General features: G+C 42.7%; 1 protein-coding gene across 1 annotated transcript in view; it reads left to right on the top strand.

Annotated features, from left to right (window-relative positions):
• The window catches only part of DPP6 (dipeptidyl peptidase like 6), a 742,159-nt gene that overhangs the window by 351,400 nt on the left and 367,739 nt on the right, over window positions 1-23,020 (top strand). The window contains exon 2 of the mRNA XM_063099369.1: window positions 21,597-21,711. Within this exon, the coding sequence (XP_062955439.1) occupies window positions 21,597-21,711 (115 nt within the window). The remainder of the gene's footprint in view (window positions 1-21,596; window positions 21,712-23,020) is intronic.

The following is a 23,020-nucleotide window of genomic DNA, read 5'->3' as shown; positions in this document are numbered from 1 at the left end:
CAAATGTTAAAGCATAACTGTCTCGGGCTAGTGTCTTCTGTATAGGCAGTTGGTGCAGCCCAGAACATTGTTCCTGCTGGAGCTCCGCCATAGGACTCTAAAGATCACTTTGTTCTGTGCTTGATGGGTCCTCTCTCTTAGTTTGCAGAAACATCGGTTTTGTAAATGTGTGGCCTCAGGGGGACTGGAATCGCTTCCTCCCTTTTATTTATAGCTTAGTTTGAAATAAAAATGTGTATATTTTAAGCCTTGATTCACTATGTTTGACTGTTACAGAGTTAAAGCAAAAGATGAGATTTTCCTACAAAAAACATACAGGCTATTTCAGAATTGGATTCAACTTCCTTGCTACTATAGAGCACATCACATGCTAGATTTTTTATGCTAGATTTGATTTGCCTTGTCACCTTGCTGATGGTCACTAAAGTTGTCCTGTTACTTTAGCTCTTTATTCGGCATAAAGTGTGGCAGATGAAGACTAATATTTAAGCCAGAATCTTGGCAAAACACTTTGGTACAATAAAATATATTTAAGAATTTAACATTTTATCTTTGTATTATAGTATTAAGTAGGGGATGGAAAATTAGCCGACTATAGGACTATGAGGGTCTGCATTCAAAAGAGAACTTTTACAACACAAACTTTTGTTTATTTACTTAGTTGAGGACCCACCAAATGCAAATAATTATGTGGGGATTTGGTGAGTGAGGTGATGCACATGACATGGCATGACTGACTTCAGAGGGGCTTGCAGTTCTGTGGTAGGATATGTGTAGAAAACCCTGTATTAGTTTTTTTGGGGTTTTTTTTCTGTGTTGATAGTGGTGTTTTTTTGATGGGTATAACTCAGCTCTTTGGAGGGTTTCTGGACACATGTAAGATTTCTGTAATACCACGTGCTATGTAGGTAAGATGCAGCCTTACCTGTATTTGTCTAGTGGGGGACACACAAGACTGTCCTGGGGTTAAAGACTTGCTGTGCTGGCTGCTTGGTCACTGTTGAGAGGGTGTGTTAAAATGACATACAAAACCGCTGAGAGATGATGACTTTGGAAGAAACATCAGCCAAGTGAGTTATTTGGTATTCTGCAGAAAAATGGGGCAAAAATATTCAAAAAAGTAGTATGAGTAGATCATTGAACACAGAGTTCTAAAAGAGTCCTTTGTTTCCTACACCAGGAGTTGAATGTGTTTGTTTAGAGAGTAACATGTGAGATTTTCTGACCAAAAAAAAGTAGAGCATTCCTCTAGCAATGCTCTTTGTTCATGGTTCAATGCTAATTGGTTTATTTTAATCAGAAATAATTTTGGTAAAGATCTTTATGCACATAAAATTAGCAACCACGATCATCAGGGTTTTAACGTTGTAAGCAATTTTATAATCACATTTTCATTCGTTGTTTTTGGTTCTCTACTTCTGTCACCTGAAAGCATCATTTGAGATAGACACAAGTACTGTCTCTATTATTAGTGCACTAAAATTAGAAGTGCATTCTGTATTATTTTGTATTCATAAAATTGTTTTTCAAAAGCTTAAGAGTAAGTTAAATTCACATGCTTTTAACAATAGTTTTGGGGGATAAATTTAAGTTTATCTCTTGGGTTTCTATGTGGTTGAGATATTGATATATGTATCCTCTTTATTCTCCAGAGGTTTTTTTTTTCTTAAAAATAAAGTCACTTTTAAGAGTTAAATAATATTGTACTTAAACGTATAGTGATTTGAAAACAACCTTCAACCTTCAGAAGAGGCTGAACTTGGCTAAAACATGACCTGCTAATATAATGTTGCACATTAATCTTAGCAAAAGCTATCGTAAACATTTAAATATTGTCATTTGGTATTTAGACATTGTTTTTCATCCATAACAGATTACACATAAAGCCTATTTTTCTTCTCTAGCTCTCATTAATATCAATTCTAGTTTATCTTTTGGTTCTTCTGGGTGACTTGTATATGCATGTGTCTTCAGTTGTGACCTGTTATGGTAAGAACACACTTTTCTGTTGCCTCTGTAGCCACTGCGGGGCCTAAAATAGCAGCCTTCAGGTACCAGGGTTTAATTCAGTGCTGGAATAAATGGGATATCCCGGGGTAGCTAATTTCTTGAGGTTAACTCCCAAATCATTGATTTGCATGGCCTTGCCCAAGATCAAACCAGCAGAATATTTTATAAAGTAAGACTCAGGTGTGAGTGGTATGAAAGCTCTGAATTAGTTGCTTTATCTTTTAATCTAAACTATCAGCATTTTGAACTTCATATTTATACTGTAGCCAACTAACCTTATTTAAAAGACACCTAGATACATTGATAGCTCGGTGTTCCAAAGTCTGAACAAGGTAAGAGTCGTCTGGTAGATGAAAGAGGTGGGTAAGAATTTAGCATAACTTCCATTGAGAGATTTTTGTTGAAAACTGCAAAGTGTGAATTCTTCATAGAATTTCATAAAATACTTCAATACTACTATAAAGACCCTTTGAAAAGCCAGAAATCAGTTGGAACCATTGGCTTCTAAAGATAAAAAAAAAAAAGGCCTAAATTTTTATTTATTCTGATATCCCCTTTTTTTGGCATAGCACACCTAAAACAAATGAGATATTAATACAGGTGAGTGAGCAAAGTATTCAGAGGAACATTACATTTTACAGCTAGAAAGAATGCTCGGGAATATCTATCTTGCCTATCTCCCCAGGTGAAGTCATCAAAGATCATCTGATTTTGAACCTGAAGACCTGGCCTCAGGTCTCATTCTGCTACTTAACAGCTGTGTGACCTTGGGCAAGTCCCTCAACCTCTCTGGGGTTTAGCATCTTAATCTGTAACAAGAGAATGATTCGTCCTGTCCTTGTTTTGATAAAATAGGATGAGTTCTCAGAAATCCATTTGAGCTGGTCCGTAGGATCCGAGGGTGAGGGAAACAAGGCCTGACGTGCTCTCTGGCCCTCTAACAACCTAGTACAGAACTAGGGAGAGCCTCAGAGCCCAGGCCTGCCCCTGCGGAGGCCAGCCTCTCACCTTCACCTTCTGATGGAAGAAAACATCGTGTGATGGAGCTCAGAGACGATACCCCAAAATAAGGCACTCTGACATGCTGAACTGAAGAAACAGCCTCAAGGTCTCTCCAGCATCTTCCCCCTTCCTGTTTTTCAGTCCTCTGTCGCTTCCGAACCATCACGAGGCTGTTCTCTGAAGCTCCCGTATCTACCTAGAAACCAGGACACCAAACAGGAACCAAATTGCTTTTGCTCCCCTTGCTGGAATTTCATTAACCAGAGAAGAATGAAACTCATGTCACGGAGGAAGAGACGATGAAGTAAATGCCACACCTGGAGACCAGAGGAGCCTTGTCTCTGGTCCCACTCATTTCCCAAACAGAATTAATTAACAGTTGTGGTCTGAGCACTGGGCCCATTCATTCTCCCTAGAAATTATTTACTGTCCTCAGAATGGTCACTTTTCTCCCATCTCCCTTCCCTTGTGGAGAAGGTATCTAAGGACCCGGACCTCACTGGGTCACTGTTCTGTAATTTGTCTGTGCTCATGCACATTAAACAGATTTACATGCCTTTTTCTCCTGTTAATCTGCTTATTTCAGTTAATTTTCAGCAAGCCTGTAAAGGGTGGCCCCTACAGTATATTGGAATGTCATCTTCCCTCTTTCTTCTGGGGCATTTCAACATCAGAGTAGACTGGTACAGAGCACTGTTTTTAAGGGACAGCCACATTATATGACTCCCTTTCATAAGACATTCGAGAGACTTTATGTAATAAATCAGGAGAGCCAGCCAGCTAGGTTTACAACTGTGTTGTACCACGAATGCTGTTCACTTGAACATGATAAGGAAGACGTGCAATCATCACAGGGCAATTTATAGAGACAAGTGCCAGTCTCAAAGCTGCTACCCAAATCAAAGATGATACATTGTTGATGTTGAGAACATACCATTCCTCCCTGGATTGCGGGGTTTGGGGGGCCCTGAACTAGGAGAAGGGGCAAAGCAGCAAATGTCTCAGATCATGTCTGCAAATGTTGGTCAGAGCTGTCCTGGACCATTCAGCTGGCATTGTGTGTCGCGTCAACAGACCTGGCGTTTATTATCATCACTGCCAGCACAGAGGGATTCTGGCCTGCCGCTGGCTGGTTTCTGGGATCCAGGCTGTCCTTTCTGTCAGTTCTGAGGCACAGACATCTCAGGCCTTCCGTCCATCAACAGAGTCAGCCTGCGTGTTTCTGGACACCTTCCTAGCTCTATGCCTTTGAGTGCTGGAAGCTTCTTTCCTGGGGCTGCTGTCAGAATCTCAGGGATTTGAGCTGCTTTACTCCCCTCCAGTCCTCAGGCTATTCGACAGCCTTGGATTCTTAAACAGGTTGCTGCATCTCATCTCTGGACGAGTGTTTGCTTCTGTGCACAGACAGCATCCTGGCATAGGCTTAGTTTCATGACGCAGGCCAATGACGAAGGCTTGGTGCTATAGAAATGCCTGTTTTTATGTTTTCTTTAACTTCTTGTCTCAGTCTAGGCTGCTGTAACAGAATGCCATAGACTGCGTGGCTTAAACAACAAACATTTCTCTGTCCCAGTTCTGGAGGCTGGGAAGATTGGGGTGCCAGCATGGTGGGTTAGGGCTCAACCTAAGAGTTTGGGGGGACACAAATGTTCAGCCTGTAACATGTCTACAATAACACAGCAGAGGTGCACTGCGGCATTGTTTTTATGCCATAACGTGCACTAATAGCCACGACTTGCTGACTACCTACTCTGTGCTAGGCGTTCCACTGCTCTCCACAGGTATCCTTCATCCTCACTTCAGTGTTGTGGGGTCTTATCCCCAATTTACAGATGCAAAATCTGAATGTCAGTGAGGTTAATGCTTGGTCACTTGGCTAGCAAAGGGTGCAGGAAAATCTGGGAGTGTCTGACTCCAAGGCTGAGGGTCATTTGAGTGTTTCTTTCCCCAAGTGCAGTTCCATCTTCTCCATCCAGGAAACAAATGTCATGTGTCACGTGTGTGAAAGCATGCCCAGGCTCTGTGGTACTACAAGGACAGATCTTAATGATGCCTTGGGCTCAAGGTGCTTCCTTCCAGAAGTGACTGTGAGGCTGATGAAAAGACAGCACACTGAGAGAAGTGATGGCAAAAGCCTAAAAGAATAGGAAGGAGGAAAGATTGCTTTGGCCCAGGGATGAGGATGGCTAGGGTAGGGCAGGGGCAGGGACATTTGAGATGAGCTGTGAAGAGCAGGTGGGATTTGGCCGTGTGGAGTTAAGAGAGAGGCTGTTCAGGTTTGGAGAAGGGCAGAGGCAGAGGCCTGAGTGCAGGAGAGCAGGTTGCTGGGAGAACAGCTGCCAGGAGGGTTCGCCAGGCGCCATAGGCCATTGGATGGGGCATGTCAATGCCATCTTTTAAAGGTGCAAGTGACACTCAGTCACAGAGGGTGTGTAGGTGTGAGATCGAGCGAGCCTGTCATTTCACAAGTGGCCTTGGCTCGGGGCAGCTACAGCCCCTCCTCTGTGCCTGCTGCACATGATCTGCAGGAGGCAGCCCTGCCCTGCGGGGACCTCAGAGGAACATTCAAGGCCCACCAGCTCCAGCGTTCTCAGATAGCCCCTGTAGGCAGCACATAACATCGGGCTCTGCTTTTCTTCTTTTTTAAAGCCACTTCTTTGGAATTGCTATTCAGGACCCTCCTCTTCCTTAGATTCTGCCCAGGGCCCTGCTTGTGGCTCTGTGCTCTGCAGCATCAGGCAGGGCCATCCACTACTGGGCCTCACCCAGATCCTTGTCCTCTCCACTGTCCCCTTGCCTGGGAAGGAACCGTAGGGGTAGTAAGGAGGTGCTCTGAATAAAGTTGTTTCTATTGTCCAAAATAATTCAAAGAAATGAATAACCAAAATAATAGTACAAGTAGTTTATCTTCTCCTTGGTTAATCTGCGATAACATTAAATAAGGCTAGCTTTGAGTAGTTTGGTTACAGTGAATTCCACCTACCAAGTTGGCAGTTTTTTGTAACAGGTGTTACCTAATGATTCCTTGGAGAATTGCTTATATGATGCTGTTATTTTGCAAGAACACAGCATTTGTACATTCAGGCACTGACTTATGTCCATCACTATTTAATAACCACTGTCACAGTTGGTCAGTACAAGTGTCTATGGCCCTAAGAAACTTGAGATCTGTTGCCTGATACATATCTCAACATTTCGGCAGGGAAAGGGATCCAGAGAGGAACAATGAGTTAGTCCTTTAATAGGTATCTTCTCCTTTCTTAATACTGACCTAGAAGCTTTAGGTGGAAAATACATATCTGCTTTTCAGTCGGGACGGAAATTGCTCTCGCTCATGTATCCTGTCACACTGAGATTCAGAGCAGCCTTTTAGCAGCCGCAATGGGTTTTAGAATACATTTGAGTTTTGTAATTGTTGTTATTGTTTTTATTTATTTATTTACGTTACCAACAGGTGCTAGCCACAAAGCTTATGTATGCTGAGCTTGGTTTTTAAATTTTGAGTTTTGCTGAGACATGCAAGATGCAGTAGTGGGCATAATATGTCCTGAGTCCTCATTTGATAATGAAGTCACTGGTCTCACATATTGCTTCTGATTTTGTTTGGGGGAAGCTGCTGCTCATGAAATGTGTACTAATACTGTAGTTAAATAAGGCCAGGCAAGGAGCAGGCTTTTGACACTGGTGCAGTAAGACTGCAGCCAGAAGTTTGTTCCTACATGGGCTTGTTTCCAAACTGGTCTATAACAGTTAATGGGTAAAATTTTACATTTGAAAAATTGCCATCACAGACTCTTATTTTCATATAGGTGTTATGGAATGTAGATTTGTGGTTTGGACCTCAGTCACAGAGGCCTGTGCCACTGGTATTTTAATAGGTGGAAATCTTTTGTACCCCTCAAATTCTAATGTTCAGAGCAGGAAAATTGGCTTTCCTTAAAACCTCTTCAACTAACAATAATCACCCCAAAACAAGTGAAGGTTTTCTATATGCCAGAAGAAAATGCTAGTAAGGAAAACAGAAAGTCTCACTTGAGTTTCAAACAAACCAGCGCCTCCAACTTTGAGGATGTCACTAAATACCTGCAACAATGGAGCTTCAGTGATTTAGATCCAAGAAACTTCAAATGTATGACAGCTGTGCTGAATGCCACATATACACTATTCATTCCCTTTGCACAGTGCAGTTCAGTTTAAACAGACCTCCTGGCTGTGAATTTTAAGGTATTAAAGAAAACTCGTTCTAATTAATCAATAAGGCAAATATTCACTAGGATCTATATAAAACACTGCATGTGGCATTATGGTAGGAATGGGTTACAGACCCACTTAAGACATAGTCCCTTCCCTAAGGAAACTTACTATATAATTGGCGAGAGACCAGGTCTAGGATGAGGGCCAGTGTGTGTTGCAGATAATGCATGCTCACATTTCATTGTGGGTATAAGAACACATCATGGGGCACTGCATCAGGCAGGGCCATGGCAGGAAACCTAATCCAACTCAGTTGTTCAAGACTCCCAGGAAGGACTGTTTATAGAGGTATGGGTGGGGTTAAGGGAACTAGGTAAGCCATGTGGGGCCCCAGAATAGTGGCAGCCAAAAATGGATGCCAGCCCAAAACAAAGCCTGAGGGGACCAGGCTGGCAATAGCATGACTGCTGGTCAGTGAGGGCTGGAGCTGCGGATCCCATCAGGGGCTGCAGCTGTGAGAGGAAGCCCCCCTGGGCCAGCCAGGAAATAAATAGGGCAGGGAGAGCCTGGGAGAGAAATCTCGAGACCTTCTCAGCCAGCTCCTGCCAGTGCCTCCTGTTGGCCACCTTGAAACCAGGCTGCAAGAGTGTGCAGGGGGATGTGGTTTGTGGTTGGGGTCCACCTCCTGGGAAAGGGAACAGGGCAGGTGTGGAATGAATCACGGGGGTGGGAGGAAGGGAAAGCGTCCAGCACCGGAGCCACAGGCTTTCCCTCTGAACAACACATAGAATAAAGAATACCAGAGGGGAAGGGGGCTGCTGAAGATGCTGGGTGGCCTGGTGTAAAGCTAAGCAATTGCTAAGTGACTACGCCAATTGTACTGCTACAGACTGGGTCACAAACCCTTTACATGCCAGTCTGGGTCACCAGACCCCTCACATGCGGGCCCACAAGCTAGGTAATTGGGAAATGTCCCGGGAGCCATTGGCGGATGACATGAGCTCAGTCCTCAGCAGCAGTAGCAGCAGCAGCAGCAGCAGCACCCACACCCACACCCTCCAGCAGCAGTGGTGGTGGCCTCCCAGAGGGTCCCAGAGGCCCTGGCAGCAACAGTCTCCAGCAGCAGTGGCAGCCACCCTGTGGCCCCCCCAGGGGTGGGGGACCCTGCGGCTCAGAGCCACTCATACTTTATACTTAAGTCCGTAACCTAAGACTCCTAGGTGCACATGCACAATTACATTAGACAATAACCAAGGAACACCTGAGTGCACGTGCATATTTACATCAAATGCTCGGCAAGATTCTGAACGTCTGAGGGGCCCTGACCATTTTCCTATATTTTCCCTACCCCTGGGATCTGGAGGGATTGGAGAGCCGATGCTCAGCACCAAATCACCAGCCCCTGTCTCAGAGCAGCATCCCTGGGCACTCTGTCCTTAAACCAAGTGGAGGGACCTGGCTAAACTATCTACCGAGATTACAGGTGTATGTGAGACGCTCCTGTAGATAATGACCCTCCTTCTTTGGTATTAATGAGCATCACCTGGGCACACTGTGGGACATGCGCATTCTCCGGCCCTCCGCCAGAGACTCCAGTTCATCAGGCTCCAGAGGGTCCACGTACACCCAGGGGATCCTATCACTGTTTCCAGAACGCCATTTTGAAAAATACGTGAAGTTATTTCAAATACCCTTTCTTGTAATGTGAATTAGTTTTCTCCCTCTGATCCAGGGACTAGATGATTATTATTTCTTTTGTCCAAAAGCCTCTGGATTATATGCATGCATTTTATGTTACTGGAAGCTGTAATTCAGCTCTGGCCTGGCCCTTTTTTGTCAGATATGTACACTAATTACCTTGACCTTTCCTTATAGGTCCAATTTTCAACAAAATAATCACTGTTTGCTTTCCTTTAGGCTTTTCATTTTTTCACCATGTCCATAGCAAAACAGAGATTTCTGTTTCTCCTTTCATGTTGTACATGTCATGGTTAAACACGTGTCTCAGTTTTCCTCCATGTATCCTCAAGTGCGGTTACTTGTTAAAACTTCATTTTACCTGTAACAACAATGCAGGTATCCTTAAGCTTTTTTAAAACTGCAATATTTAAAGACATTGGGTCATAAACTATGGCTTAAACTGGGCTGATAAAACCAAACTAAATAATGAACAACCTGAATTTAGTTTAAGCCATAAACTTGCCCATCTCGTTCCTGATCTGTGCAACTTCCAGATAACTCAGATTTTGCTCTTTAAAGTGTGGAATATGTTTTAATAATGTCAGAAATTATTTGAAAATGTACCATGTAAATAGCTGCTGTAAAAAAAGGCCACTGTGAATCTACATTTTCCCTTTCCTTAGTTCTGCAGAGTCATAATCTCGCACGCAGAGATCCACAGGGTCTGTGGGCATGTGGGCCGTTTGCTCCTACCCCGAAGGCCAGACCACGGGCTCTCCAGCTGCCTCTTCTTCCTCTTGCAGCTGCGCTGTCCTTGGGTGACAATCTGCTTCTCACTCTCCCTGTGGCTGACGTCCTCCTCCAGGTTTTCTCTCGGTGCATTATAAATTATTTCCTTCATGCGTGGTCTCCTCTCCCCCCTTCTGTTCTGAGCTGTCATGGGCTGTTATTTTGATCATCAGCATTTTCTAATCAAAACGTTCTTCTCTTCTGATCTGCAAAGTAACGCCTCACGTAAATGACTGAATTAGCGACTCTGGGTATTTGAGTCTCTGCCATACTGTTGATCAGTGCTTGCTTGTACTCAGAAACTTCTCGTTTGTGGTTGCTGCTTTTGTGTTCATGGCTATTCCAGAGGGAGAGAATTTTGTTTAAACCACGGGTTGGGGAGTATTGACTATGTTTGTGTGAGCGAGAGTGGTAGAGGCAGGGGCATGGGAGACAGAGAGGCGAGAGACACGGAAGAGAAGAAGCAACAGAGAGAGACGTGACTCCAAACCATTGTGTGTTCCTGGGAATCACTGCCACAGGCTCTACGGGCCAACCCGTCCCACCAATTTCTCCAATGGAGATTGGCCCGCCAGGGCCTCGTTGCCACCTGCGTGAGTGGGGACCACGTGGAGTCGTGCATTTTGCTCTGATCTACTCTGACATTCCTTGGCCTGACCTTGATCTTCGTTGTGCTTTTGACACCTTTATGAAAAGATAAGAGCTACCGATAATGGGGATTAAGTAAATGAGCCAGTAAAACAGAAATGGGAATGCGCACCCAGCAGGCTCATGGGGAGATTATTGACGGGCATGTGTCAGTTGCTAACTGTTATTTAAAACTTGTTCCTGCTGTCTTAAAAGTCATTTATTGTCCCGAATATGGAAATACAATGATTAGAAAGCTGTTCTACCATCCTGAGATGTAAGCACCATTGATTTTGTAATTTGTTGCTACCTTCTACTTATAGTAAATGGTCCATGATACATAAAAGAAATTTATGTCAGAGATTTTCACAGTGAATAAATATTAGGAAGAAAGTACATTTAGACAGTAGAATGAAGCAATGTAGCGGGAGATCCTGTGGTCAGGTGTGTGTTGTTTATTCTCTCCAAGTAGTTTTTCCAGTTGCTGTGTGAATATTTTGCTTTTTAAGGTGTGAAATCCCACCTTGGTCTGACATCCGGCACATTTTAAGGCACGGTAGAAGAAGTCACCAATCCTGTCCTTTCTCTGTGCACTTTTTTGATGTCAGTAAACAAGTTGAATAATTCATTAATGCCTGACTTCTTCTAGAAGTTATTAAAAGGCTCGCAGAACCCTTCGCTGGCTTCCTACTGAGTTTTTGATGGAACACAAAGCACGTGATGTTGTCTACAAGGCCGAGCCTGGTTTTCTCTGTGCCTGTCCCTCCAGCCTCATCACGTGACCCTTCGCCCCATCCCTGTGTCCGGCCACCTGGACAGCAGCTCACACCTGCACCTCTGTGCTTCCTTTGCGGGCAGCCTTCCCAGATCTTCACCTCCTGACTCCTGCCTGCCCTTCAGCTCTCCACTTAGATTTCACTTCCTTGCAGCCCTTGCCTGCCCCCTCCCCAATGAGAGTTATCCCCTCCCCCATTATCACCCTTGTCACTGCACCTGATCTTCTTGCCATTGTTCTGTCTCACATGTCATTTAATGTGCCTGATGTCACTCTCCTATTGGGTGTGGGCACAGGGAAGGATCTCTCTTGTTTACTGCTTTTGGCCAGGGCTCACTGTCACAAAGTTGGTGTACAGTACACATGCTTAACCTTTCCTGTTGTCAAATATTACAAGGCGTTTGTGACCCCTCTCTCCCCCCTGAGTTATGCACCATCCTGGATTTTATGGAAATCCCTTTCTTACTTGTTTTCATGACTTAAGTGTGAGCCTCTTACAGTAGTTTTGCCCATTTTTGAATTTTATATAAATGAAATCATTCACCAAATATTCTTTAGAGTCTGACCTATTTCAATTAAAATTATATTTATGGTATTTATCCATGCTGTGCATGTAGCAGTAGGTTGTTATTTTCATCTCTGTCTGGCATTTTATTACATGGAATATACCACCGGTAGGCAGAATAATGAAATCCCTGTCCTTGATGAAGCTGTCCACATCCTAATCCCCAGAACCTGTGAATATTTTAAGTTACATGGAAAAGGGAGATTAATTTTGCAGATGGAATTAAGATATTAAGATTGCTAATCAGTTATATCCTGGTGGTTAATCATTTCTCTGATGTTATGTCTTTCTATTAGACTAAACCATGTGAAAATGCTGGTGTTAGACCAATAGCTGCTTAACATGTATCTACTGAATAGATTGCATTTTAGCCAGCTACAGTTTAAAAATACTGCAGGTTTCTTTTTGAGTAATTTGTTACCAAAAATAGTGACTACCTCAGAACAGCCCATTCTTCTAAGACTGTGAACGTTCTGTGTGCCAACTGTCTTGGCTGGCATTTGCTTCCATTTGAATTAGCGTCCTCCTGTGACAGAGGGGACTGTTCTACAGCACTGGGTGATGGTGACAAGTTGGATTCTTGAGGGTCTGTTAAAGTAATTGCTAAATTTCACTCAGAGCTCCCCTGGAAGCATGGCTGTACATAATGGTGGAATCACCAGCCTTTTCAAATAAATTGTACATCAAACAGCAAATCAGTTATTTCGACATCATAAACCAAGCGAGTGGTTAAAATTTTCACCTAGTTTTCAAGTGTGGGCTTGGAGCATGGAGTTTATCGGTGAGCATGCAACTTGCTGGGAATGAGCGAGGGGCAGCTCCTGGGCTGCTGAATGGGGTGACTTTCCTTGCTGTGTGTCCAGCGTCTTTGTTCTCAAGTTTCAGAAGGCAACTCAACTAGTTTAAGTAAAGAGAAATGAAGTATTTCATAATGTAGGAGGAATGTGATACTAAATCCAAGGGGAAAATTCGTCCCGGCCTCAGGGACAAAGTTAAGTCAAGAAATGGAGACTGAATACGGGCTCCTTTGTCCTCTGTTTGTGTTTTGGCTCCTTGTTTCTTTGTTCCTTGTCCTCTTTGCTTCTCAGCCTCTCTGATTCATTCCCTCATTCTATAGACCTGCTTTATTTCCTTCTGAATCCCCACACCGTGTGGAAGTAGACACTTAACTCTCTCTGCCTGCCTCCTGTTTTCATGGTTCACGACAGCAGCAAAAATAAGCTAGAAGATTTTAATCCCACACCTAAAATCCCGGAGCAGACGCCTGACCCAGGTTAGGCCAATCAATTACTGAGGAGGTGAGGAGGGGGCTCGTGAGTGCCAGTGTGGAGGAGGGGGCAGCCAAGATCATTTTAACCAGGGCGCTTTTCACAAGGCATCTATGCCATGCTGGGCATCGAGCCAGGTAGCAAGCCCTCTTGGAAAAAATGAGCTCAAATTATGTTAGTCTCTGCCATTAAATTGCTGGTGGTTTTTTGCCTTTGAAACTGGTTTGTTAGTTACTTAATATTTATTGAGTGCCTGTGGGGATTTTTTGACATTGGGAAGTGACGTGTTGAGCTTGCCAAAAATCTGCCCCATGCAGAAATTGAGTGCCTGTGGGGATTTTTTGACATTGGGAAGTGACGTGTTGAGCTTGCCAAAAATCTGCCCCATGCTGAAAACTTGTCTCAAAATCGCCCGTGGGTTTCAGTGAGTCTGTGCAAAGACAGCCATTATCTAAAGATGCTTTTGAGACATTGTTATCGTACACAGCAATGTGAAAGGTACAAATGCTCGATCTTAAATTCTGCAGTTTACTTTCATAGCCGTATTTTCACTGAAAAGAGTTTCTCTTGGGCATAAGTTGTGAAATTTCTTATGATGATCGGGTCCTAGTACCTCTGCATTTGGGGATTTATGGAACAACTTTACACCTTTAAAACATTGTATCCAAACAGATCCAAATAAGACTGAGTTCTGAAGGTAAGAATAACTTACATTCTGAATTAATTTCACAAAAGCACTTATCAGACACAGTCAATTAAACTGAATAGCCTAAAATAATTTGAGCTCTGGTGTATGCATTTGCAGGTAAAAATAATCAAGAAGAAATTTTAACAGATAGATATTGGAGTCAATAATTTGCCTGTTTGGGTTTTTTTTCCCCCCTCTAGTATTGGCAGAGCAGGAGCTCATTGTCCAAACACAGCTTTGCTAAACTGCAGGCAGACGGTTGGCAGCTGCCGTGGCAACAGTGGGTGGGTAGGATTTCCCAGTGCAGCACCTTCGGGCAGTAATACAAAGTCATGTTATGTAGAATAGTCAACTTTAGAAATTCCCAAATGTATGAGAGAAACATGAGGCACATGTAGAAGGGGTCGTGGAGAGCCCTGGAGGACCCTGAGCAATGGGACGTCCGTTATAAACGTGGAGCAGATGGGACATGTCCAGGGGAAGAGGGACACCTGAGGGTTGGTGTCTGATGCACTAGGGAATAGTGATCTTTCACGACGATTGTCATCATTCATAATTAACCGCCAGTCCTCAAAAGTTGATCTGGTCAACCAAAATTAACTTCTAATTAATGAAATCAGCAGGAGTGTTTTGAAGGGTAGGATTGTGTCCTCCAACACCGTCACCCCCACCTGTCACTTGCATGACCTCGGTTGCTTCTGTCTTTGAGAAGGGGCTGCTGGGCCCGCCCCAGCCCTGTGTTCTCCTGCAGAGCCATTCGCGTGGAATCAGCGTTCTTCACATGGAGACGGTGTCTCCCTGCCTCACACCCACACCAAGGAAAAGCACCCAGAAGTACTCAGGAGGAACAAAGCATCAGTGGTGGTGAGGGTGGGGAGGCACTCAGGGAGTGTGCAGTCCCCCTGCTGCATAGGAGGGCCCGAGCGCACAGTGGGCTGCAGGACTGGGGTGAGCGCACAGTGGGCCGGATCTGCTTGCTCAGATATGACTGGCCTGTTTTCACTTCTTCTAGCCTGAATTGAGAAGCTCAGCTAGCTGCTGATCTGTACGTGTCCTCTGGAATTATTTAAAACTATCAATTACCTAAACGTAGGTCTAGCTGTATCCTAGAAAAGGCCTCTTTCCATGTTGGGGGCCAGAACTGTCCTGTCCTCTGAACATCCTTCTGAAAGCTGCCTGATAGAAGATGAGATTGATTGGCTTAAAGATGGCTTATTGTGAGAAAAATAATTTAACCCACTTCCTCCTGCCCTGGTGAGAGGGCCATCTGGTTCACCTCTCTGCCTTTAACTAAGGGAAATAAGATGTGACATTGCCGGTTGTCCCTATTGGGGCTGGTGCGGCCTGGGCCTTTGCTGTCACGCAGCCCTGCTGTGGCCTGGCCACCCTGATTCCTCCTGTGTCCCACGCACCAGTCTTCCACTGCAGCGGCGTGTCTTTAGGAAGAGGCTTTAGTTTATTGTGAAATCGTCTTTGAATCTCACTTCTGGTGGCTGTTGGTTCTTCTGTCTGTTCAGCTGTGGGAGACTATGCTTACATTACATAGAACAGGCATGTCCTGTGAGCTGTGCTCGAAACAGTCAAGGTGGTCACTGTTGCTGCTGGGAGAAAGCATCACTTTATCGTGGAGTCACATAACTAAAAACTGTATCCCTCTTCTCTGGGGATCCAACCAAAGCTAAAATTCTTATTTTCCCTGTAGAGTGTCAGGTAGAGTGCAGCGATCACTGTGTGTCCTTCACTTTCTTTATGAAGCGCAGGAAATGCGATGTGCCTGACACACGGTGTATCGAAGGTTGCCGAAACATGAGTCAGTGGTGATAGCAATAACGGTAAAGTAATAGCTTATGTTTCTATAATTTTTAAAATTATAATGTGCTGTCAAATACATTTACATTTAGTTCTTATAGCACCTCAGCAGTGGGTTTCTTCTCCCACTTCATCCCTACAGCCTTCATTTTCTCTAATTTAAAAAAATTATTTCCACCTTAGAGTTTTCATTTGAAATTCCTCATCACAAGCCACGAGGTATGGGAAGGGTAGTGAGGAAAATCTGTGGGCGATATAAAGCTCAGGCCGAGATGAGATAAGGCACAGGGGAGAGCACAAACGTGTCACCTGCTGTAAAGGCATGGGTTCTGGGAGCCGCTGCCGTGAGTGGAAAATAAATCAGCATGCAGATCTGTTATTCTCGATCCAGTTCACAGGACACGGTGACATCTCTAATTATTACTCTAATCTTTATTTCTTCCTGTTCAGGTGTGCCAAATATCCAGCTGTAATCACAAATGACTAAGATAATAACATTCTGTAAAAATGAATTTCATATTTAAAACAAACAACTCAGGAAAAGGTAGAGTATGTTTTTAATTCACTGTTTTCTTTTTGCCTGAGTTAAAAATAAGTATGAGCAACCGTGATGTCACGAAGGACAGAAGATTGCCAACTACGCGTCAGTTAGCATCTTTTAGGATCTCTTGCTACTTTAAGGCCTTGTCAGTGACACTCAGCTTGTATTAACCTTTTGCTTTCTGCATCAACCAACAATTGCTTTTCTGCCAGACATGCCAGCAAATAAAATTACTTCCTCTAAAGGCATTCATCCGTTCAACACACATAGTCTCTGTGCACTATGGTATTCCAAGTTTTGTACCAGGTATTGGAACCTTGACCATGGCAAGGTAACTATGTCCTTACATAGTATGCGGTGTGGTGATAACACAAGCATGAAATACATAATTTCATAGTGCAGTAACGTTACAGAAAAGCACTTGCAGAGTGTTGTGATAGTGTCCAGATGGAAGAATACAGCAGTGTCCACCCCATCCACAGTTTTGCTCTCTGCATTTTCAGTTACCCCAAGCACAGTATGAGTACAATAAGATATTGGGAGAGACCACATTCGCACACCTTCTGTGACAATATATTGTTATAATTTTCCATTTTATTATTAGTTAATATTGTAAATCTTACTATGCCTAATTATAAATTAAACTTTATCGAATGTGTGTGTAGGAAAACGCCATCGCTAACAGGGTTCGGTACTCTCTGAGGTTTCAGGCTTCCACTGTGGGTCTTAGTCTCCTTTTATTCCCCATGGATAAGGGGCCTGCTGTGATGTCTTTGAAGATAGAGGTGATATTTCAGCTGATAACTAAATAATGCTAAGGGGGTTGCCTGGCAAAGTGAATGTGAAGGGAAATTTCAGGAGACAGATGTAGAATATGCAAAGCTGCTGGGGGAGGGGTGAGGGAAGGGGGCGTGGGACGGAAAGCTGACCTGCTTCAGGGGCGGTCGGGGCTGAGCGGAGAGCGGGCAAGAACTTAGCTTCGGCTTGGAGGTAGAGGGAAGGAGGACAGACTTGCTGTGTAATACGCACAAAGGGCTTTTTCTTTTCTTAAAAACTGGGCCCCTCAGACAGGGCTGTAAATGCAAAAGGATACATCAGTGCAACCTGACACCTAAGTCTGTATGAGCTCTTTGGAATGCCACCGTGGACTGACTTTTTCCCATCATATGCTCAGAACTCAACTACTTCTCACCACCTCCACCTCCACCACCACCGCCATTTGGGACAGATCTCTGTCACTCTCTCCTCCTCGTGGGCCCCGCTTGTCCCCACCCTGGCCTCTCCAGTTTTTCTCTATGCAGCAGGCCCCTGGTGATCTTTCTAAATGGGAATTGGGTTCACACACAGCGTGCTGTAGCTCCCTTCACTGGAGGTGAGCCACAGCCTGCACCGTGGCTGTCACCTCCTGGCCCTCGCTCCTTCCCTGGCCTCCTTTCTCAGCTCCATCACCTTGCTCCTATCACTCTGGCCACTGTCTCCTTTCCTCTCTCGCAGGCTGGGCACCTGCCACTCCCTCTAGCTGGATTGTCTTCTCTCAGTTGTTGGCCCTGTGTGCTTCCTTCAATTCTGCTCCAACGTCACATTGTTGGGAGATCTCTCTGACCTCCTTCTATGCAGACAGCTCACAGGGCCCCTGCTATCCTGCTTTCTCCTTCTTCCCTTAATGGGTTCATCTGTCCATAGTTTGTCCCCACATCCCTACACTAGAATGTAAGAAGAGAAAATGGAGTAAATGAAAGCCATTTGACTTGGATTGATAACAGTGTCACTGCCTGTTTTGTTCACTGCTGTATCCAAGGTTCTAAGAATGGGGCATGGCAGAGAAGCCCTAGACAAATATGTGTTGAATGGATGAGTGAATGAATGGATGGATGGATGGATGGATGGATGAATAGATGGAAGAATGTGGATGGACGGGTAAATTGGCAAATGGGTAGATGGATGGATTGCTGGATGGATGAATGTGGATAAAAGGATGTGGATGGATGGATAATTTTGTGGATGGGTGAATGAATGGATGGATGAATGTGGACAGACAGTTGGATTGCTGGCTGGATGGATAATTTGATAGATGGATAAATAGATGGATGGATAAATGTAGATAGATGGCTATTGGTGTGTGGGTGGGTGGATGGGCAAATGGATGGATTTGGATAAATGAGTGTGGATGGTTGGATAATTTGGTGGATGGATGAATGAATGGATGGATGAATGTGGATGGATATGTGGACTGGTGGATGGGTTTGATGGATGAATTGCTGGCTGGCTGGCTAAATGGATGTTGATAAATGTATGTGGATGGATGAAAAAATGGATGGATGAATGTGGATAGATGGGCCAATTGGTAAATGGGTAGATGGATGGATGGATGGATGGGTGGATGCGTGGATGGGTGCATGGATGGGTGGATGGGTGCATGGAAGATATGTCCTCCTTCTTAGAGTAAATGGTTAATTGTAAACATGCTTTTCCATTTTACTGGACCTCCCATGTATGCATCTGGTGTCAAACAAAATGGGGAATATATTATAGCCTCATTTTTACCATTCAGGGCAAAAAATATGTAATTCTATTGAGAAATGCACCACTGAAACTCAGTGTGTCAGGGGATAATTTATGGACTTATCTTGCCCTTCATGGGAAGCAGGGTCACCTCTACTCAAATTTTTGATAGTTCAACTCCTGCAAGTTAAGAGGAGGAATTCTGAATTTGGGGAGCTAAAGTCGATGTTCAAAGAAGCGATATTAACCTGCATTTTAACTTAAAAACCATATCTATGCTCTGGTTATACCCATGTAAAATTAAATGTGCATGAAACCAGGAATAGAAAGGACTATGGAAGGGGTGAAAATTTTTGATTTCTTGGATTAGAAAGATTGTTCATCATGTTTTTCCTCTTTGTTTTCCATTATTATTGTTACAATGTTGTTTGTGTAGTACAATAAATTTACCTGCACTCTGACAAATGAAATTTGGCAAAGGAAAATGGAATTTAGGGAAGAAAGTCTTTGTTCCCATGGATAAAATCACCCTGCTTTTTCAATGCAAGATCACTGCCTGAAAGACAACGTGCTGCATCTGTATTTAAGAAATGGTGTGCGTAATCCAGAATCACTTCGCTTAAGTGGGACATGCAGTCAAAGCCTGTTCAGTTATCCTATTGTGCCATCTCTCATTCAATAATATATAGTGAATTGGTTGCCTGTGCAAAATCTTTTCTGAGTCCAGTGGGCATGTCCCCTTTCAGGAAGCGTCCTGATTCTCATTCACGTTCCTACCTCCAGCACCGACTTCCAAAGTTTTGCATCTTTCTTCTCCATTCTATATGTGTCCATAGGACTTCTGCTGTGTTAGGCATTTTTAAGACCATCAATTTCCACCTTCCTCTCTGAGGGACTGGCTCTCCAGGATCCCCATTACATGTTCATCCATCCTGCTTGCTTCCTGGTGAAGCAGTCCATTCTAATATTAGGCAATACTAATAATTAGAAAATCTGAAGTTTTATTGATACACAATTCTGCTCCTGTGAAATTTCCTTTCAGTTCTCACTCTGCCTTCTAGAGCTATGCAGAATATATCCTCTCTTTCTTCCGTTTGATACGTCTTCAAATACATGAAGACTCTAAGTGTTCGGTATTTGCGGCTGAACACTTCCTTCAAAACTTACTTCATAGACATGTTTTGCAAACATCTTCATCTTCTGGTCATTTTTCTCAACATGCTCTTTATATAATTATCTGTGACAATATCCAGCCTAGACCGGGACTTTGTATTGTGGTGTGTTTGGGCTAGGGAGGGACACCCTGGGAATGTCACACGGACCTGTGGCTGCAACATTCGATCAAGGGCACTTTTGCAAGTAAATCAGTTACACTACTGGCTGGTCAAGAAATTCATGCAAAGTGAAAGTCCTGGGGACATTTTTGTTTTGTTTTGCACATAAACTGCAATCTATTTATAACAGATAGGTTTAAAACAGAATTTAGAATTCTAGATTATTCTTATTAGAAACAAGATTCAAAAGACATAAACTGTTTGAGCTGATAAAGACAATAACATTACTTTTATCATTCTGGATCTTGAATAGGATTTGGTCTTGAGTATTAAAACATTCTGTTTTTGATGGCTCCCCTGGGATTTAATCTTAACTGTATGTCAGCTGGGGTGTGCAAGAGACTATACACACCAGGTTGGTTGTATAAGTACCACTTAAAGATTTATACAATTGGCAAATTTGGTGAGAAGAGCTTATTTTCTTTTTGAATTTGGGTGAAATTAAGAGCTGCTGAATCTCATCACCTGTTCTTGGCATTAGCCAGCGATATTCCCACAAAGAAAACCCTATCTCATAGGAAATGAGGTTGAGTCAGTGCCACTTTTTGTAATAATTTCATTCTTATGTTTAGTCTTATTTTTGAAGTTCTAAAACTCTACTTTTTAATATATAACTTAAGTTCTATGGCAAATAGGACCAGTTGAAATTTCTAAACAACTGTAAAATTCTTTCCTGCTGAGACTAGAAGGGTCCTTTGAATTTTTCTTAATTTGTTAACCTATTTGCCATCCCATGATTAAGTATTGTCATGATTAAGTATTGATTTGCACAAGTTTGATGGTTTCTAGTGAATGTTCAATCATGGACTAAGACGTATTTACGTGTTGTGTTGTCTACCTTTTGAAGCCATCTGTGCTCTACTTTACTAAGCCTTGGTTAATATAAGTTGTACTCATGGGGACTATTAGCAGTATTCCCAGATCTATACATAGGCAGAAGTAGTCCTTTTACCATGTAACCATATGTCCTTAGTTGCTCCTATATGAGTTGCTCCTGTATAATTAATAATTATTAATATATAACTTATATTTATTAGCTATTAAGAATTTTTAATATTGGCTCCTTTGTCTCTGAAAGGATCCCAGTTTGGACTGTAACTTATATGATCCCCCTAATTTAAAGGGAACTGAAAGTTTGGTCTCATCAGCCAATGTACCTGATTAATTTCCTGCATTTATTCAACCTGTAGCATTGTCTCCAGATTCCCCCTTTCACCCTCAGCCCTTACTGCAATGAAAATATGGTTCCATGGATGGGACTAAAACCTAGAATAGGGATGGGTGAGTTGCCCAGTGAAGAGAAAGCTGGAAAACCTTGAAACTTTGTGTGAGGAGCTATGAAGGAAGAAAGGCTCGAGGTGGTCAGAGATGGGCCTGAAAGAGAAGTTCATAGTGTGGATGTAAGGAAAGGGAAAGATGAGAGAGGGCTTGGAGCTGGAAAATGTTGTCATACTTGGGTTTGACTCAGTGGGAGTTAATGGGTTGGGCTGTAATGATGAGAAAGCTCCAAGACTACCCTGTGCTGTAGAGTCTAGTTTATTGGGAGAAGGAGAATAGGGTTCACACAAAAGCTGTAAGCATAATACAATATCAAATTCTTTCTTGAGATTATGTTTTGCCATGGTACAGAAAGAGACAGCCCGAGGCTCAAGGCACTGAAGGTGGAGGGGCAAATGCAGCAAGAGCTCACAGTAGCTCAAAGTGTAGGAACACGCCCCTTTAATTTTTTTATTCTTGGTTTAAATGAAATATATGTATTTGGCTTGCTTTATTTCCTTATTTCACTCACTGGGGTTCTTTTCTTGTTTTCAGGAGCTGGTGGGGAGTAATCCTCCACAAAGGAATTGGAAAGGAATAGCAATTGCACTGCTTGTGATTCTGGTTATCTGCTCCTTGATTGTCACCTCGGTCATACTGCTGACACCAGGTATTTATATTTATTCTAGAAAAGCAAGTCTCCATAAGGGACAAACAGCATCTTTTTACTTTGCAATTTTTTTTTCAAAGTCACCACCTATTACATGATTTAGTTTTCCCAGGTTCTAATTCTCATTGTGCCATATAATAAAATGATATAGGCGTCCAATGGAAAAAGTCTCCTTTATATGCTTTGAATTTGTTTACATAGTTGTTGACCAGCTGGAAATCCTTGGCATATATTAAAATTCATTATTACTTATTCATGCCTGATGAATTTAAAGACATTCTATGTCTCGTGGAATTGCTGGGTATTTTATCAAGGACAAATTAAGAAAATTATTAAAACAACCTATATTGAGTGCCAACTAAGGATAGGTACTTATTAGGTTCTATTGATGAAATTAAGTACAAGCCAGAGTCAGAAATCTCCCAGGGAAAAAAAGACACACCAAAATAAATCTGCAGCAAAAACCTACAGCAAATACATACATATGCATGCACTATTGTGTGGTCAAACAAAAGTGCTATAGGAGTTTACAGGAGAGAAAGATTCTTTATGAGAAAGTTCATGGAAAAGATAATATGCGAAGTGTGTTTAATAGAATGCTAAGGATTTAGAAGCCAGAGCGTGGTGGAATTAGGGAGAGAAGAAAGCCTAGGCCTATGAGAAAATCTTATGGGAGTTATCATAGGAAAACTCTGTGGCCATTGATAAAACAGTATGTAACTCTCATTATCATATTAGATGCCTATCTGTGTGGGCAAAAAAAATGTTCCAATCTTCAGTAAGTAGACTGCTAAGACCTTAAGGTATTAGACCTTAAGATGGAAAAAGAAGCAGATATTGCAATGTAAAAAAATGTTGATAGGTACAAAATGCAGGGAAATTATGATGTCTGCTTAAACTATTACCCCAAAACTTATATAAAGAAAGTTAATATGTACCCTGATACCAAACTAGATAAAGGTATCACTAGAAATAAAAGCTACAGACCAATATCCCTTAAGAAGATAGATGCAGAAAACCTCAGCAAAATAGTAGCAAACAGACTTCAGCAGCATATAAAAAGATTGTACACCATGACCAGATGGTATTTATCCCAGGAAATAAAACTTGGCTTAACGTATGAAAATCAGTCAATGTAATATGCCCATATTAGCAGAGTAAAGGACAAAAACCACATGATCATCCCAGTAGACACAGAATAAGCATGTGACAAAACTCAAAAATCATTTTATGATGACACTCAGCAAGCTAGGAATAGAAAGAAACATCTTCAACTTGATAAAATGTATCTATGAAAAACCCCACATGC

The sequence above is a fragment of the Cynocephalus volans genome, chromosome 6 (genome assembly GCF_027409185.1).
Source record: "Cynocephalus volans isolate mCynVol1 chromosome 6, mCynVol1.pri, whole genome shotgun sequence".
Taxonomy (NCBI): domain Eukaryota; kingdom Metazoa; phylum Chordata; class Mammalia; order Dermoptera; family Cynocephalidae; genus Cynocephalus; species Cynocephalus volans.
Note: the sequence above shows the minus strand (reverse complement) of the source record. Positions and strands in the feature narration are given on the sequence as shown.